Source organism: Oncorhynchus kisutch, linkage group LG5 (genome assembly GCF_002021735.2).
Source record: "Oncorhynchus kisutch isolate 150728-3 linkage group LG5, Okis_V2, whole genome shotgun sequence".
Lineage (NCBI taxonomy): Eukaryota > Metazoa > Chordata > Actinopteri > Salmoniformes > Salmonidae > Oncorhynchus > Oncorhynchus kisutch.
Genome location: NC_034178.2, coordinates 6,599,730 through 6,615,978, shown reverse-complemented (window position 1 = coordinate 6,615,978; position 16,249 = coordinate 6,599,730). Strand labels below are relative to the sequence as shown.

Sequence of the window (16,249 nt, the reverse complement as noted above, 5' to 3'; positions counted from 1 at the left end):
CTTCAATTTATCCACATCATTTTCTTCTTCATGATGCCATCTATTTTGTGAAGCACACCAGTCCCTCCTGCAGCAAAGCACCCCCACATCATGATGCTGCCAACCCCGTGCTTCAGGGTTGGGATGGTGTTCTTTGGCTTGCAAGCCTCCCCCTTTTTCCTCCAGACAAAACAATGGTCATTATGGCCAAACAGTTCTATTTTTGTTTAATCATACCAGAAGACATTTCTACAAAAAGTACAATCTTTGTCCCTATGTGCAGTTGCAAACCGTAGTCTGGCTTTTTTATGGCGGTTTTGGAGCAGTGGCTTCTTCCTTGCTAAGCGGCCTTTCAGGTTATGTTGATATATGACTCTTTTTACTGTGGATATAGATACTTTTGTTCCCGTTTCCTCCAGCATCTTCACAAGGTCCTTTGCTGTTGTTCTTGGATTGATTTGCACTTTTCGCACCAAAGTACGTTCATCTCTAGGAGTCAGAACGCGTTTCCTTCCTGAGCGGTATGATGGCTGTGTGGTCCCATGGTGTTTATACTTGCATACTATTGTTTGTACAGATGAACGTGGTACCTTCAGGCATTTGGAAATTGCTCCCAAGGATGAACCAGACTTGTTTTTCTGAGGTCTTGGCTGATTTATTTTGATGTTTCCATGATGTCAAGCAATGAGACACGGAGTTTGAAGGTAGGCCTTTGAAATACATCCACAGGTACACCTCCAATTTACTCAAATTGTCAATTAGCCTATCAAAGCTTCTAAAGCCATGACATAATTTTCTGGAATTGTCCAAGCTGTTTAAAGGCACAGTCAATTTAGTGTATGTAAACCTCTGACCCACTGGAATAAACAGTTGTTAAAAATGACTTGTGTCATACACACAGTAGGTGTCCTAACCGACTTGCCAAAACTATAGATTGTTAACAAGAAATTTGTGGAGTGGTTGAAAAACTTTTTAAATGACTCCAACTTAAGTGTATGTAACCTTCTGACTTCAACTGTAGATGATGGTGAGGAGAGTGGGTGAGGAAGTTATTACAGTAGTCATTAATATGGTACTGTACTACTGCACAGGCCAGGGTTGGGTAGAGGGGTATACTACAAAGCAGGATCAAGGAGTTAGCCTGCTAACTTGCCTAAATATTCTGGAAATAAATTATCATTAGAAAGATAAGTAGACCTTTAAGCTTAACTCAACAACCAAAAATTCATATCTAAGTTTAGCTTTATGAACAAAAAAATAACTCGTTTTTTCTGGTGCTTAATCAAAGTTAGCTGGCTTACTCATTGATATTCCTTTCTTGTATACCCCTCTATCTAATACCAGGTCATGTGAAACATAGGGGTTGTAAGTTAGATACGGGTAGGATCAGTTAAGTTGTTTATATGGGAGTCGATGTAAAGATTGGATGACTCATACACTGGTGCATCTGGAGGCAGCTGCTTATGACTGGTGTGATTGTTTAAAATCAATGTAGGATGGAAGATGAAGGAGAGAGTCTCAAGCACCCTTTTTATATCCCAGCCTGCCTTTCAGAAACAGACTTCAGGAAATCAGAAAGTAGCTTGTGGGCAAATCAATGTGCATCTCTTCCTCCTCTCATCCACCTCCTCCTGCATCATTAACACACAACGGCAGCCAGCCTCATTGTTATTCTACAGCCCTCCTCTGGTATCATTTGATTAAAAGGGAATTTGACTTCCAGCGTGGCTTCCTAAAGAAGATATGGCTTTTAGATGGAGGATGGAAGCCTGGCAACCTAGGGCAGAGCCAAACCTGGGAGCGATTTCCACCGCAACACCCGCAGCCAAGTCTGACACTGTCTGTGCACCCCCTCTTACTGACACACTGGGCTGCGGGAAACGGGGCCAATTTACACCTCCTCCGCCAAGAGTCTGGATGAATTTGCTCGCTTTCCGCATGGCTGGCCAGCCAAACCACACACCTGTGTAAAATAGGCCCCGTGTCAATGCAGAGCTCAGAGCCCGCGAAGCTAGGTACTTACTGCCAGTGTCAGCTAACAGGAGGATGACGAGGAGCCAAATACATAACCACACTCTCAGAACAATCCTATTACAGAGAGCGAGAGGCCGTTTTCACTTCACCTTGAGTGGCCGTGCTCAATGACACTGGCAGCTCTGCTCACTCTGTGTAACTAACGAGGAAGGGGGGCGAACAGGCAAAGAGGTGTGGCTGATAGAAAGACAACATTAAACTAACAAAGGCCATTTACTCATGTCTAGGTCAACACAGCCACGGTCTCTATAGCTTCATGCCTGGCCATGGCACATTCATTTGCCCATCCCTCATATTGACTGGGAGAATCCATGGCGGCAGCATTGCTCAATGACACTTCTCCACAGTGTTGAGCCAGAGAGAGGGGCCCGGGGAGCAGTGCGTGATAGGAGCCGAGGTGAGGCCAGACTGTTGGCTAGGATTAGCTCCACTATCAGGTGACAGGGTACACACTGTATGACATGTACCAGTGTTTCCACTATAGCATTAGTCAGGCAAGGCGGGACCCTCTTCTTGACTTGCTCTGTAGTCCCATGACTAAAATAAATGTAGTTTCAGTTAGAAATTGAAAAAGCAGCATGTGGGTAGGGGGACTTTTCACTCCACTTGGATTTCCATAAGCATCAACTCTAATCAGAAAGTTCCAGAAATAGGGTGTCTCTCCAAAATGTGGCCTGCCTCATAAATGGGAACAGTTTGGGGAACCATAATACCCAAGCAGCAAAGGGATGAAAAGTTTGGCATGAGATAGTGTAATTCATTCAATTCCCTGTGTTAAAAAGAGTGTGCCGCCATATAATTGGAGTTCTACCAATCAAAAAGAGCCAATTTTCCACATGACTGACTACCAATGTGAGACTCACTAGTCAATGATCATTGGCACGCTCCACAGCCACAGAAGAGCCCCTCTCTGGAGAAGAGAATGGAGCCTCAGAAGTTACTGTCGTAACTCAACACCACCATTACAGCGGATGCAGAAAGGCAGGTGATCTTGGTCTGGGAGAATCGGCAGTTGCTAGCAAACTACTCTGATGTCCTTCAAATGACCAAGCACCACTGTCTACAGAGGCACAGTGGCTTACAATGGGGACTGACTGGGTTCCCTGTGGATAAATCGCACTAGAGACAACAATGCAAAACAACACAAGGCAGTGACCCGGAGTCAGTAGGAGAGACGTTTAACACGGTATAGTAGCACGCAGCTTGAGCCATGGTAAGATCTTGGAAATCCACCTCCTGCTGTGGACCATCAAAGTTCATTCTGTAGTATGTGTTTTAGCTTTAGTTGTGTACCATGGCCAGACACGGGATCTCAGAGAGTCACACAGCTGTTTACATGTCTGCTTGTAGGTGTTTATGTGTATCCGTCAAAGTCTGGCACAGATACAATTAGACAATGGCAACCTGAAGCCTCTTCATGCATGGCACCCGTAGGAGTAAAAGGATTATCCTTCAGATGAGACAGGGGTTTTCAAAGCCAAGCGTTTCTCTTTTGTCTAATGAATTAGAGGCCAGCCAGTGGCCTTAGCATCGTGGGAGAGAGGAGCGAGTGGAAAGGTGTTTGGCAAGGAGGCCCTGTATCGCCGTCACTCACTACCTGCATCCCAAACGGCACCCTATTCCTTACATAGTGCACTACTTTTGACTAGAGCCCTGTGGGCCCTGGCCAGAAACAGTGCACTATATAGGGATTAAGGTGATATTTAGGACACAGTCACTCTCTCCAGAGTTACAGATACAGGAAGAGAGGGGATTGTGTGATCTTTAGGGCAGTCACCCTCTCCAGAGTTACAGATACAGGAAGAGAGGGGATTGGGTGGGAAAGTGAGTGCCCCCTCCCCCACATCCAAGCCCACTTTCATTTACAACAGTGTGCCCAGTTTTCATTGCCTAGCTTCAGACTACAAGGTCAAATCTTCCCCCCGGGAGAACGTGAGAGGAGCGCTGGGGCAGGGGAGCGGAGAGGCCTCGCCATCCAGTGATACGCCTGTCCCCGTCTATCCCATGGGAGTGGTGGTGACACCACTGGAGAGAGGGAGCAAGGGAGGAGGTCAAGTGGAGATTAACGAGGGAGGGCAGCTGCTGGCTTTTCAACACGTTCGGGGCTTGGGAGCGAGGGATCGGCGACTGACTGGAGCCGAGTGGGCGCGTGAGAGACAAGAGAGCATAGAGAAAAAGGAAATGAGCGAGAGATAGCGAGTGAGGGAGAGGTAGAACGAGAGAGATTAAGCACATGAGGATTTCAGGGGGTCCCACCAGATTCAGCCATAGATGGATCCTTTCCCCTGGGTAACAGGTCCCAGAGAGAGAGAGAGGGAAGGAAGAGGGAGAGAGAGGGGGATGTGCTGGCTGGATAAAGGAGGAGCTGTGTGGAACAGGAGCCCCTTGCTTGTGGCCCTCCACATATCAGCTGAGCCATCAGTCAGGCCTCTTCAGCACCTGTCCCCCTCTCCCTTCCTGAGCCTGTCAGATACTGCTATTCCACTAATGACAGACAAATAACCCCACACTGCCCTGTGGTGGACAGATGGAGGGAGGGGAAAGAGGGGACAGAGACCGAGTGGAATGAGGGAGAGAAAGAGAGGAAACAGAGGCGAGGAAGAGAGAACAATTTATTAGAGGTTCCGTGACAGTCTATCCATCAAACTAGAGAGGATATGAAAGCCAAGAACTTGTTCCTCTTACCCGTGTCTGTGGGATCCCCGGGAGCGACCAGAGTAGTATGAGTACCCTGAGTAGGTGGACTCCGTGTCCATGGCGACAAGGTCCTTCCTCCCGGGCGATTGGCCAAGGGCCTCGCGGAGGTTGCTGGGCTTTGCCGCAGGCAGACGCAGCGGAAGCTTGTGGGCAGTCTTGTCCGGCGGCAGGCGGAGCTCGCTCAGGAGATTGGCAGAGGCCGCAAGCTGTCGGGGGTCAATCTTGAAAGCAACCCTGGGGGTTCCCGACTAGGAAACATCAACCTGGGGAGGAGACAGAGAGAGAGAGACAGCCAGGTCTGGTCAGAGGACAGACTATGGACAGAGTTTTGGGTTGAAATGGTGATCTACAACAGCCCAGTTGATACTGAAAAACATGGATGTGTGTTGCAGATATCTTTGCACATAGCTTCCACTTTGCCTTTTACTCTGGAATGAACATTCCAGGAGATAAATATGAGAAAAACACAATCACTTCATTTAAGCAGCATTTTCTACATTCCCATTAGTCAGGCTGGGGAAATCTTTATTTTAATGAAGATTGTGTGTGTGGGAGGAATCGCACACCAAATGAAGCTTGACACAGGAGAGCCTTGAAACCATTGGACTAGTTTCTGTTGATTCTAATATAAAAGGTAAATTGTGAAAGGCTCTTCTTACTTCTAACCTAATTGACAACTCAAACCTACAGTAGTTCACAGAGAGTTTAAGCACTAAGCACACCCACAAACAACAGAACAGCAGCAGACCTAGCTATGAACCCCTCCCTCAACAAATAGATCTTTCCACAGACAGACTGGCCTATGAGAAGAGAGATTGAATTGGAATGTTGTGCAGAGCATGCAGGTCTACGTTTGGAGCTTCAACAAAAAAAAAAGTCGGATGGAGAGCAAAACCCCACTGCCCTCGCCTACCCCCCCTCCTCCACACTCAGCCCTATCAATGAGAGCCATCTCCAGAGGGAAATCTGGCAGTGACCAGCTCCAGCAGCGAGGCGAGGCTCTCCTCTCTTCCATTCCACTAGCATGACATCATCACACAGACGAAGTGCTCCAGGTGAAACCACCAAACACTATCACATTATTAAACCAAGAAGCTTTCAGAGGGGAATTGAGACAACCAGCCAACACACAAACAGATGCCGGAAAATATTGAATATAGCTTCAGGCCTATATTCTGTGTTTTAGTCTATAACATTGGAAACATTCTTTCCCATGAGGATAAATCTCCCAGACAAATGCTAAAAGGCTGTGTGGATGCAGAGGAGGACCAAAACTCAAACATCAAGTGGATTTCAATATCAAAGGCAGGACAAAAAAAAACTCCCCACTAATTCCATACCATTAGTTCTACTCCCAGGCCTGGCTAAAGACTTTACAGCATCCACTAGGAGATGCAGGTCTGATAAGAGCGTTTATTGGGTGCCCTTGATTTGATTACATATACAGGAGGATATGATTTAACAGTTGTCCTTAAATGACTGAAGATAAGAGGGAACAGAGCGGAGTGAACAGGGTGAAAAGGAAAGAGTAGAAACAACCGTGGTGAAACGAGATTACGATGAGGCACAGGGCTGAGTAACAATGCATGGGGAAACAGAGAGACAAGTGAGTTGTGGTGTACACTCCTACGGGGCTGGGAGAGCTGGGGACAGACGTACACACACAGCAGGTAAACCATCAGGGCTGAGTATCAATGCATGGGGAAACAGAGAGACAAGTGAGTTGTGGCGTACACTCCTACGGGGCTGGGAGAGCTGGGGACAGACGTACACACACAGCAGGTAAACCATCAGGGCTGAGGCATATAGGGAGGTGAGGGGGTCGGTTCTCTGTGGCATCAGAGATGGGGCCTCGTCCAGACAGAGAGCCTCTAACAGCTGGAGGTAACGGGACAGGAAGGTGAATGGCGCCCGTTACATAAACTCACACCCATTAATGCAATAATATGGCAGAAGAGCTGATAACCCTAAGGATTCCATTTTGACCTAGAACCCTCCAATCACATTTAAAAAATAATTAAATGAAAATGTAGCATTTCAGAAAGGAGCGTTAACATATGTTGTATTGTAACACAGGTGATAAATAATGTATACAGCACAGGAGGCTGGTGGCACCTTAGAGAGAACAGGCTCGTGGTAATGATTGGAGCGGAATCAATAGATGGTATCAAAACCATTAAAACACATGGTTTCCAGGTGTTTGATGTCATTCCATTAACTCCATTCCAGCCATTATTATGAGCCGTCCTCCCCTCAGCAGCCTCCTGTGATATACAGCTTGTATTGGGCCAAAATCCCTAGTGAAATCTTCAATGTAAACAAGGAGCTGAAGGAGAGAGGTTAAGGGGTACCTTGTTTAATTTACAAACATATCCCAGAAACGAGCACACTCACTGGGCAGTACTCTTAAAGCATTCCATCTCCCATGACACCTTGCAGCAGAGGAAGTCCACTAACTGACCCAGATCTGTTGTGAAATTAACCAGAGGGCTACAGTCACCACTCTCCGTCTCCACCACAGTCACGTCCTGCTGTCCTGACGTGTTTGGAGTTAGCAGTATAGTATGCATGCTCATTCAAACACTTTTGGAATATCACAAGTGTATCAGTATAGCTTCCGTCCCTCTCCTCACCCCTACCTGGGCTCGAACCAGGGACCCTCTGCTAACATCAACAACTGCCTCCCAAGAAGCATCGTTACCTATCGCTCCACAAAAGCCGCGGAAACAACTACTTCATGGTCTCGGTGCCAGTGACGACTGAAATGGCTAGCTAGTTAGCGTGCACCCCACTAACTAGCTAGCCATTTCACACCGATTACACAAGCAAAGCACACTTGTGCACACATTAACTACCGCAGCAGTCACAACGGAAGCCATGGGAAGTAGAGCGGGGCTCGAACTCTCCCTTGGGGCACTCCCTCTGTTTTCATCCTGCTGCTGCTGCTGCTTTCATAACCACATTTGTTCCAGTCGTTTCATTGAAAAGAGCTGCTCATCCAATATACTGCCCCGTGCCATCTTATCTGCCACTTAGAAGGAAAAACTAGAGAAATACTAGAAACTAGTGGCAGTTGGGGTGAATGTAAACACTGACCCATATAGTGTGTGTGTGTGTGTCTGTATGCTTGCACATGGGGATTGAAAAAGCTAGTTCTATCAAACACTCTTGCTGACACGCTTTTTAACGTCTGAATCATCGGAGGGAATACTGAACAACATGATGACAAACCTCTCTAAAGCTGTTTTATTCTACTGAAGAGCCAGCTGCCAGCTCAGTCACTGTGCCAGTAAGGCAAACAAAATATCTCTGGTGTGAGACAGACAGAATGGCTGCTTTTAGACAGGTAGCACAATTATATTTTATTATTTTTTACTAATTAACCAATCAGATCAGCACTGAAATATCTGATGTGATATGTCAAAAGACCAGGTAGGACAATCCAGACTCTGGCAAGAGTAAAGCAGGGCTAAATACAGCCTCCAGACACTCTGGCAGGGTGAGGCAAGGTTACAGCCGCTGCGGCTAGGATAAGGCAAGGCTACAGCCGCTGTGGCTAGGATAAGGCAGAGGGCCTGGGTTGAGGACTACAGATACTGCTACAGGAGCAGACAGAGTGCAGACAGAGTGCAGACAGAGCGCAGACAGAGCGCAGACAGAGCGCAGACAGAGAGCAGACAGAGAGCAGACAGAGCGCAGACAGAGAGCAGACAGAGCGCAGACAGAGTGCAGACAGAATACAGACAGAGCGCAGACAGAGCGCAGACAGAATGCAGACAGAATGCAGACAGAAAACAGACAGAATGCAGACAGAGAACAGACAGAATGCAGACAGAGAACAGACAGAGCGCAGAAAGAGCGCAGAGTAAATAAGGCTGGTTCTGCAGACAGCATCACAGAGGTATTTCCATCTCCTGTGCTAATCCTTTAAAGAATGAGGGATGAAACAGGGATTAACAGGTTTAAATAGATGGGGGTCAGAGAGAGAAGATCACAGCCACCTTGCCAGTCACCACCTGCCCAACAGCCCAGCTAAGCAGCTTTATGTCAACGAATTTGGCCGAAATGAGTTTCAACTGAAGATGTTGGTGACTGAAGGCAGCTTTGAGGGCTGTCTTCAACATGTTCTATAAGGGAAACACTAATCTGGTCCCTGGTCTTTACTTAGTGGTGCCATGTGGCCGTGCAGCACTAAATTCTGTGCCCCCCCCCCCCCCCCCCCCCTCCTCCCCACACACTACTTAGGGAAGCCATCAGGTTATCCATGGCAGCCGAAGCCAGCAGCGTTTGCCTGCCTCTGATTTGGTCTATGGCGGGACAAGCTGGCAGCGGCCCAGAGCCTGCCAATGAGAGCCTCCTTGTTTATCTTCCTCCATTCAGTTGCTCTTTTCCCTTTTACACTGAATAAACATCCTCTCACTGTGAAGGACCACACCCTCAGATAGCCAGGAAAGAGAGGCATGGGGACTGGTCTGCAGGGTAGAGAAACACACACACAGCTGCATGCACACAGGTGTGACTCTGGAATTCATGCTTGAGGAACTGCGGGAGTGTAAATACCCACGAATGAAACGCACAGGATGACAAACATGCGGCAGCACACCATCAAAGCAAAGAAACAAGAAAACAACCATCTAACCAGCAAGCTCATTAACAAAGCCGCATCAAGTGCCGGCTAACCAAATCCAAACACATCCTCAAGACCTCCCACACATCCAACACATCCTTCTTCCTCCAGAGCAGGTTGTAGTAACAGTCTGTTGATAACAGAGCAAACAAAACAACAGACCAACACAGGAACAATAGAGTAGTCATGTAGTTCAATCCTTGTGAAAAAAAACTTACATTTTGTATTGCATTTTTCTTCTTTACGTAAAAGGTAGTTTCTTCATTCATGGTTTCAACAGCGACAGTGAGTCCACAGATTGGTCTTCTAATTTCAACCAAGCTTCCGGCTCCAAAGACAGTAATCTAATCCCACTGTATATGACAGCCTAATTTACAGATCCTTCACTACTCACAGCCTTTAATAGGAGATGGGACTCTCTCCCAAACTGGGGAAGAGACAAACTAGGCTACTGTACTTTCCCAAAAAGACAGCTTAATTCTCTCTCGTGACCGAGTCTAAGCACAAGGCTCTGCCAACCGGGGCAGGTATTCAGGAACAAAGGGGAGCCCTGACTGAAGCCATCTCCTGTGCTAGCCTGTGACCAGGAAGTACAGCTGTACCATGTGCCCAACAGAGCCCCTCCCACACCTCACCACAACATAAACAAAGGGCCTATTAAAAGCTCATCATCATTACCAGCCAATGATATGCCTGACCTTCATTAGCCAAGGTATTCCAGCTAGGCCATATGTATCAGAGGCAAACAGCTGTGTTGTGGTGGTGCGGATGTGAGAAACTAAGACCTTTAGCTGCGATACAGAGAGGAGCGTTCCAATCACTGGAGGACAAAATGACAACACTGACATTTGTATAAGCAGCTCCCAACGAGGCACACCCTTCCTGCCCTGTTTCTTTCACATGAAACAATATTCATTGAGAATGCATGCACACGCATACCAGCACACATACTGTAAACACACACACGTCCAATCATACTTCACTGTAAAATCTACTTGGACTCTATTAACTCCAAGCTACAACAAGCGTAATGAAAGACAAGCTGAACACGGGAGAGATGACGACTTATTAAGGTAACATGATTCATCTGAGACGCCGGGGGGGTGGCGGGGGTTCGACCGAGGGAAGAAACACGAGTCAGCGACTAAATGTGTTCCTCGGAATCACATGGTGATCGAGATGCTGTCCATGGAGCAAATGAACCCATTAATTGTATCCACATTCCAGAATGTCACCCTCTCTCCCGGCCATTCATTAGTGTCAGAGATGCAGAGAAACAGAGGCCCAAATGGAACCCTATTCCCTTTATAGTGCACTACCTTTGACCAGGCGCATACGGCTCTGGTCAAAAGTAGTGTGCTATATAGGGAATATAGCGTCCTATGGGCCCTGGTCAAAAGTACTGCACTAGAAGAGGGTGCCATTTTGGGACTCACAAGAGAGGCAGACACCACAGGTTATTAAGGCCGAGTTCAGACAGGCTGCTCTATTCTGATCTTTTTTTCCCCACTAATTGGTCTTTCGACCAATCAGATCTGAAAAATATCTCTTCTGGGCTGCCCGTCTAAACAGAGCCTTAGAGCCTAAAGAGACAGCTTTCATAGCACATGAGGAGCATAACAATTAAGCTGGGATTTCTCTATATAAAATGATAAACTCAAAAAGAGGAGAAAGCACTGCAGAATAAAAGAGCTAGATTCCAAGGTGTAGCCTGTTACTGTAATGTTGCAGCAGTGTTACCGTCTGTGTTGCAGTACTTTGGCTTCCAAACATACTGGATTAAAATAAGATAAGATGAAGAACCCCCTTCTTGCTGTTGTATGTACTTTTTATGGTCGCACATTATCTAAGATTATGGTGAAAGATGTCCTCTTGGACTTTTTCCCAGGATGCAGCTGTCTCTCTGTACTTCTGTAGCTGAGCAGAGGCACTTGATCTGTGATTACTCCTTCAAGCAATTCCCACCTGGTTTGCAATCACATCTCTCTTGATCACTGACACAAATACCACAATACTACACCTAAAGCTCTCACAGGGGCAGTATCTCTCCCCATCCATGTTGACGATCACTCACACGCTGTCACTCACACGAGGAGCTTATGACAGTTATCATGTCCTCAGTCATGTTCAAATGCCACAAGGAAACTACCTATAATCACATTTCCCTGACATTAGGCTCGGTGTAAAGTTAAAAGAGATGATAATGGCTTCAGTGAATTATTCATGGTCAGATAGGAAGATACACTCACGAGTGAAAATGTAAGTATTCTCTTGTCTGAGACAAGTCAGTCATGTTGAACAACACAAAGGGAGTTTCATTGTTCAGCGTTTCCTAAGCACTACCACCAACCAACCATCCTGGTTCCTTACTTCACCTGGGGGCCGTGGAGTTTCAATAGAGCTGTATATTGGAGTCAATTCCATCTGAGCATCTAGAGAATTTATGAAGGTTAGCTACATCGTATTCACACAGTCTCCTATTCTTATGAAATCATCTTAAACACTGAGTAAATGTGTTGGTTTGGGTTTGTTTATTCAACACAGAGGTGTACCATCTACTGTGGTCCTTCACGGTCTGTTCAGATGAATTACCATACCGGTCTATTGTATGTTTTGGGACAGACAGTCCATAAGGTTCAGGTAGCACTTTACATTACATTGTTACACCTTTACTACAGCCTGGCTAACACCAAGCATGTGGTGAAGGCAAATCATGGGAATTCTACTCATTTATTCCCTACTCTACCTAATGCAAAGTGCTAGTTTTCGGATTGGACAGCATAATCAGACTGTAGTGAAGTTATACAGTTGTTTCTCTGCCTGACCCTACCTGTAACCCAAATGGCTGACTTCCATAGGAAACTCCCTGGTCTCTGCTAGGCCTCCTGAGCCCTGCCCAGACAGTTGGTTCGATAACTAAAATATTAAAAAGAGCAAGCTAATGTTTAAGGATAAATGTTTATGAAATTAAACTGTCGGCACGCGAGTGAATGATATCAATGAACCACTGTGCAACATTGTTTCTGGAGACGCAACGCTGTCGCCGATGGTAACAAGATAAGCAGACTGAACTACAAACGAATTCGGTCAACCGTGTGCAAGAAAGTGGTTCGAAGTCCGAAAATTTGTTTGAGACTTTTGAGTTAGGTTATTATTGAAGCAATTGAATTGAACAACACGCGACTATTGTCATTCTAATTGTAACGCTTTAGAAAACATTAACTCCTGCTTTAGATTACTTTCAAGGGTTAACTTTACACCCTACATTGGCTTACTGCAGTCCTTTAGATTGAGGGAATTCTAAATCACATTTTCTCTCCACATGTAGCCTACAGCTCATGTAGCGTATTAGAAAACACAAACGGTTACTCGTAGGTTGTACTAATACAATGTAGGCCTGTCTACCTGTAAAACAAAAAAAACGAATTTTCACCGAAGAAAAATAAGTAGTAGTGTAGTTTACATGAAGCAGGAACAAGCCAACCAAACTCCCAATTTACATCGGGCTCAATCGCACTCATAAAATTCAACGAACAACTCCTCAACGTGGGATGCAGACGTTGGAATTCTGACTGTTTCGCGCACGGCTACTCACCTTCACTGGAGGTAAACCATTCCAAGAAGAGATTTCATCCAAAAATGTAAACGAAATAGTTCTCCCTTCGAGCACACGGTACAGTCAGGGACCAGCCCGGGTTCAAGCCGTTGTACAGGGGGCAGCACTTACATGATGAGAGAAAGGGAAACGTGTAGTGCGACAATGGTGCGCTAGGGGGGAATGGTGATGGCTGTGAACTGTCAAGTGATTACAGTAGGCTGTACAATGCAAATATAGTAAAATAGGATAAAACCGCAGGACCAAATGACTTGGCAAAATCTTCTTTACTTGTCTGACAGGTAGGCTACAGGTGTTTGCAATTAATTTCTGATTCAGAGTCCAGTTCACACCCACATTTCAAAGTTGTGTTTTGCGCTGACCAAACATTCAACACCTTCGGTGAGTGTCAGAAACACCCGCAGCTCGGCTCTGTTAGGGGGACATGTCACAAATGGCTGAAGTGGGACAAGTGACAGGAGAGTGCAAATAGCTTAGGGTTTGGTGCCATGGAAACCAGGGAAAGTAAAACAACATTCACCCTCCTGTCTCCGGGGGATGTTTTCAGTGAAGTGCACATTACATGCATTGCAAGTCATATATGCACTTAGCCTTGCCTAACTTGTATTTATTAATCATTATTAAAGTGGCATTATTATAGTGACTGGTGATCCAGTTATTAAATGATTTCAAGTCTGTATGTGAGCAGCAACCTCTCTGTGCAAGTGATGGCTGTTTAACAGTCTGATGGCCTTGAGATAGAAGCTGTTTTTCAGTCTCTCAGTCCCGGCCTTGAGATAGAAGCTGTTTTTCAGTCTCTCAGTCCCGGCCTTGAGATAGAAGCTGTTTTTCAGTCTCTCAGTCCCGGCCTTGAGATAGAAGCTGTTTTTCACTCTCTCAGTCCCAGCTTTGATGCACCAGTACTGACCTCACCTTCTGGGTGGTAGCGGATGAACAGGCAGTGGCTTGGGTGGTTGTTGTCCTTGATGATCTTTTTGGCCTTCCTGTGACATTGGGTGGTGTAGGTGTCCTGGAGGGCAGGTAGTTTTCCCCCCGTGATGTGTTGTGCAGACCGCACCACCCTCTGGAAAGCCCTGTGTTTGTGGGTGGTGCATTCACGAGGCTTATCCCATTATATAGATTCTACAATAATGAAATGTATCCTGTTATATAAAGTGCCATCCTCTTGCATGAGTACCATCATGGTTTATCTCATTGCAACATGAACAAAGCAGATGAGTGATTGAGATGAGTGTTTTATCAGTGCAGTCCATCGGACCTTAGAGAGATATAGTAAGGTGCTTGGTTCCAGTCAGTGAAAGACAACAAAGAGCTCAGTGAAACCTTAGAGCTGGCTCTTAAAGGGGAATGTAAATAATGTGGGGGGGCTTCTTCCCTCGGACCTCCAGAGCCTCTATGCTAGTCAAGGTCAGATGGTGTCAATGATGTGTCAGTCTGCAAAATACCTTCAGAGCACCTCATTGGCAAGGAGTTTGCTCTGAAGACCAATCGATTCTCAACTATTTCACCTCTCCCCCACCCAGACGCGTGGAACAGGAAATACTAGGAACTGTTCCAAACGGGTTTAGTGTATTATTCATTTATAATACAAATATAAATCAAATCTAACACAACAAAGCTGCTGAGCAGGGAGATGACATCATGTGATGACATGTGTATTTTGGCCTCTTCAGCCGCCCACCCCCAGAAATACCTCCTCCCCTCAGCAGAGAATAAAGGTCATGACCGGGACATGACCCCCTGATCCTTCCTTTCTGTCCCTCCCCACTGAGGGCCATGCAAACACAGAGGCTGGGGAAAGGAGGTTTAACTGACAAGTACATAATGCCATTCTAAGGTTCAATGAATGGTGAGGTTGATAAAAGTGGATCATCAGGGTTATTTACCTGTATGTTGACAGACACATGAGGTGAAAACAAGAAGGCATAAGACTACCAATAGGCTCCTAAAACTCACTCATCATACAGTTACATCATTTAGCAGACAGTCTTATCCAGAGCAATTTACAGGAGAAATTGGGGTTAAGTGCCCTTGCTCAAGAGTACAGACAGATTTTTCACCTAGTTGGTTCTGAGATTCAAACCAGCAACCTTTCAGTTATTGGCCCAAAGCTCTTAACTACTAGGCTACCTGCCGCATATTAGTCAAGGTCGATTCCTGAGACTACATGACATGTTTGGTCAATAGCCTGGATACCTCATTACAACAGAACATAAAGTTGAGCATTGGGTTTTGTCACATTGTAAGGTTAGTGCGCCCCGCTCTGGCCATATCAGAGTAGTACAGTTTCATTACAGTATAACGTGCAGCACTGCACAAGCTGTTCCTTTCCAAAGGAGGTGCCTTTGGGACTACCTTATGTTGTTGTTTTTAAAATGTATTGGGGTTTGAGATAATGTTTTATGTTGGTAAGGGTAGATAAATAACATGACCTTTAGAATAGAATAGTTTATGTTTTACTTTAGTTTTATACTTTGATAATCAACACATGAAACATTTTGTGTCATATTTTGCATTATCAAATCAAATCAAATCAAATGTATTTATATAGCCCTTCGTACATCAGCTGATATCTCAAAGTGCTGTACAGAAACCCAGCCTAAAACCCCAAACAGCAAGCAATGCAGGTGTAGAAGCACGGTGGCTAGGAAAACTCCCTAGAAAGGCCAAAACCTAGGAAGAAACCTAGAGAGGAACCAGGCTATGAGGGGTGGCCAGTCCTCTTCTGGCTGTGCCGGATGGAGATTATAACAGAACATGGCCAAGATGTTCAAATGTTCATAAATGACTAGCATGGTCCAATAATAATAAGGCAGAACAGTTGAAACTGGAGCAGCAGCATGGCCAGGTGGACTGGGGACAGCAAGGAGTCATCATTTCAGGTAGTCCTGGGGCATGGTCCTAGGGCTCAGGTCCTCCAAGAGAGAGAAAGAAAGAGAGAAAGAGAGAATTAGAGAGAGCACACTTAAATTCACACAGGACACCGAATAGGACAGGAGAAGTACTCCAGATATAACAAACTGACCCCAGCCCCCCGACACATAAACTACTGCAGCATAAATACTGGAGGCTGAGACAGGAGGGGTCAGGAGACACTGTGGCCCCATCCGAGGACACCCCCAGACAGGGCCAAACAGGAAGGATATAACCCCACCCACCTTGCCAAAGCACAGCCCCCACACCACTAGAGGGATATCTTCAACCACCAACTTACCATCCTGAGACAAGGCTGAGTATAGCCCACAAAAATCTCCGCCACGGCACAACCCAAGGGGGGGGCGCCAACCCAGACAGGA

At 46.0% G+C, this 16,249-nt stretch overlaps 1 protein-coding gene across 2 annotated transcripts in view; it reads right to left on the bottom strand.

Moving 5' to 3' along the window:
• The window catches only part of LOC109890400 (vang-like protein 1), a 52,440-nt gene extending 39,256 nt beyond the window's left edge, over nt 1-13,184 (bottom strand). The window contains exons 1-2 of one of the 2 annotated variants that reach the window (XM_031824312.1): nt 12,933-13,184; nt 4,699-4,973 (exon numbers count right to left, since the gene is read on the bottom strand). In XM_031824312.1, the coding sequence (XP_031680172.1) occupies nt 4,699-4,769 (71 nt within the window). In that variant the 5' untranslated portion in view covers nt 4,770-4,973; nt 12,933-13,184. The remainder of the gene's footprint in view (nt 1-4,698; nt 4,974-12,932) is intronic. The other variant, XM_031824311.1, reaches the window with a different exon arrangement.
• Between the last annotated feature and the right edge of the window lie 3,065 nt (nt 13,185-16,249).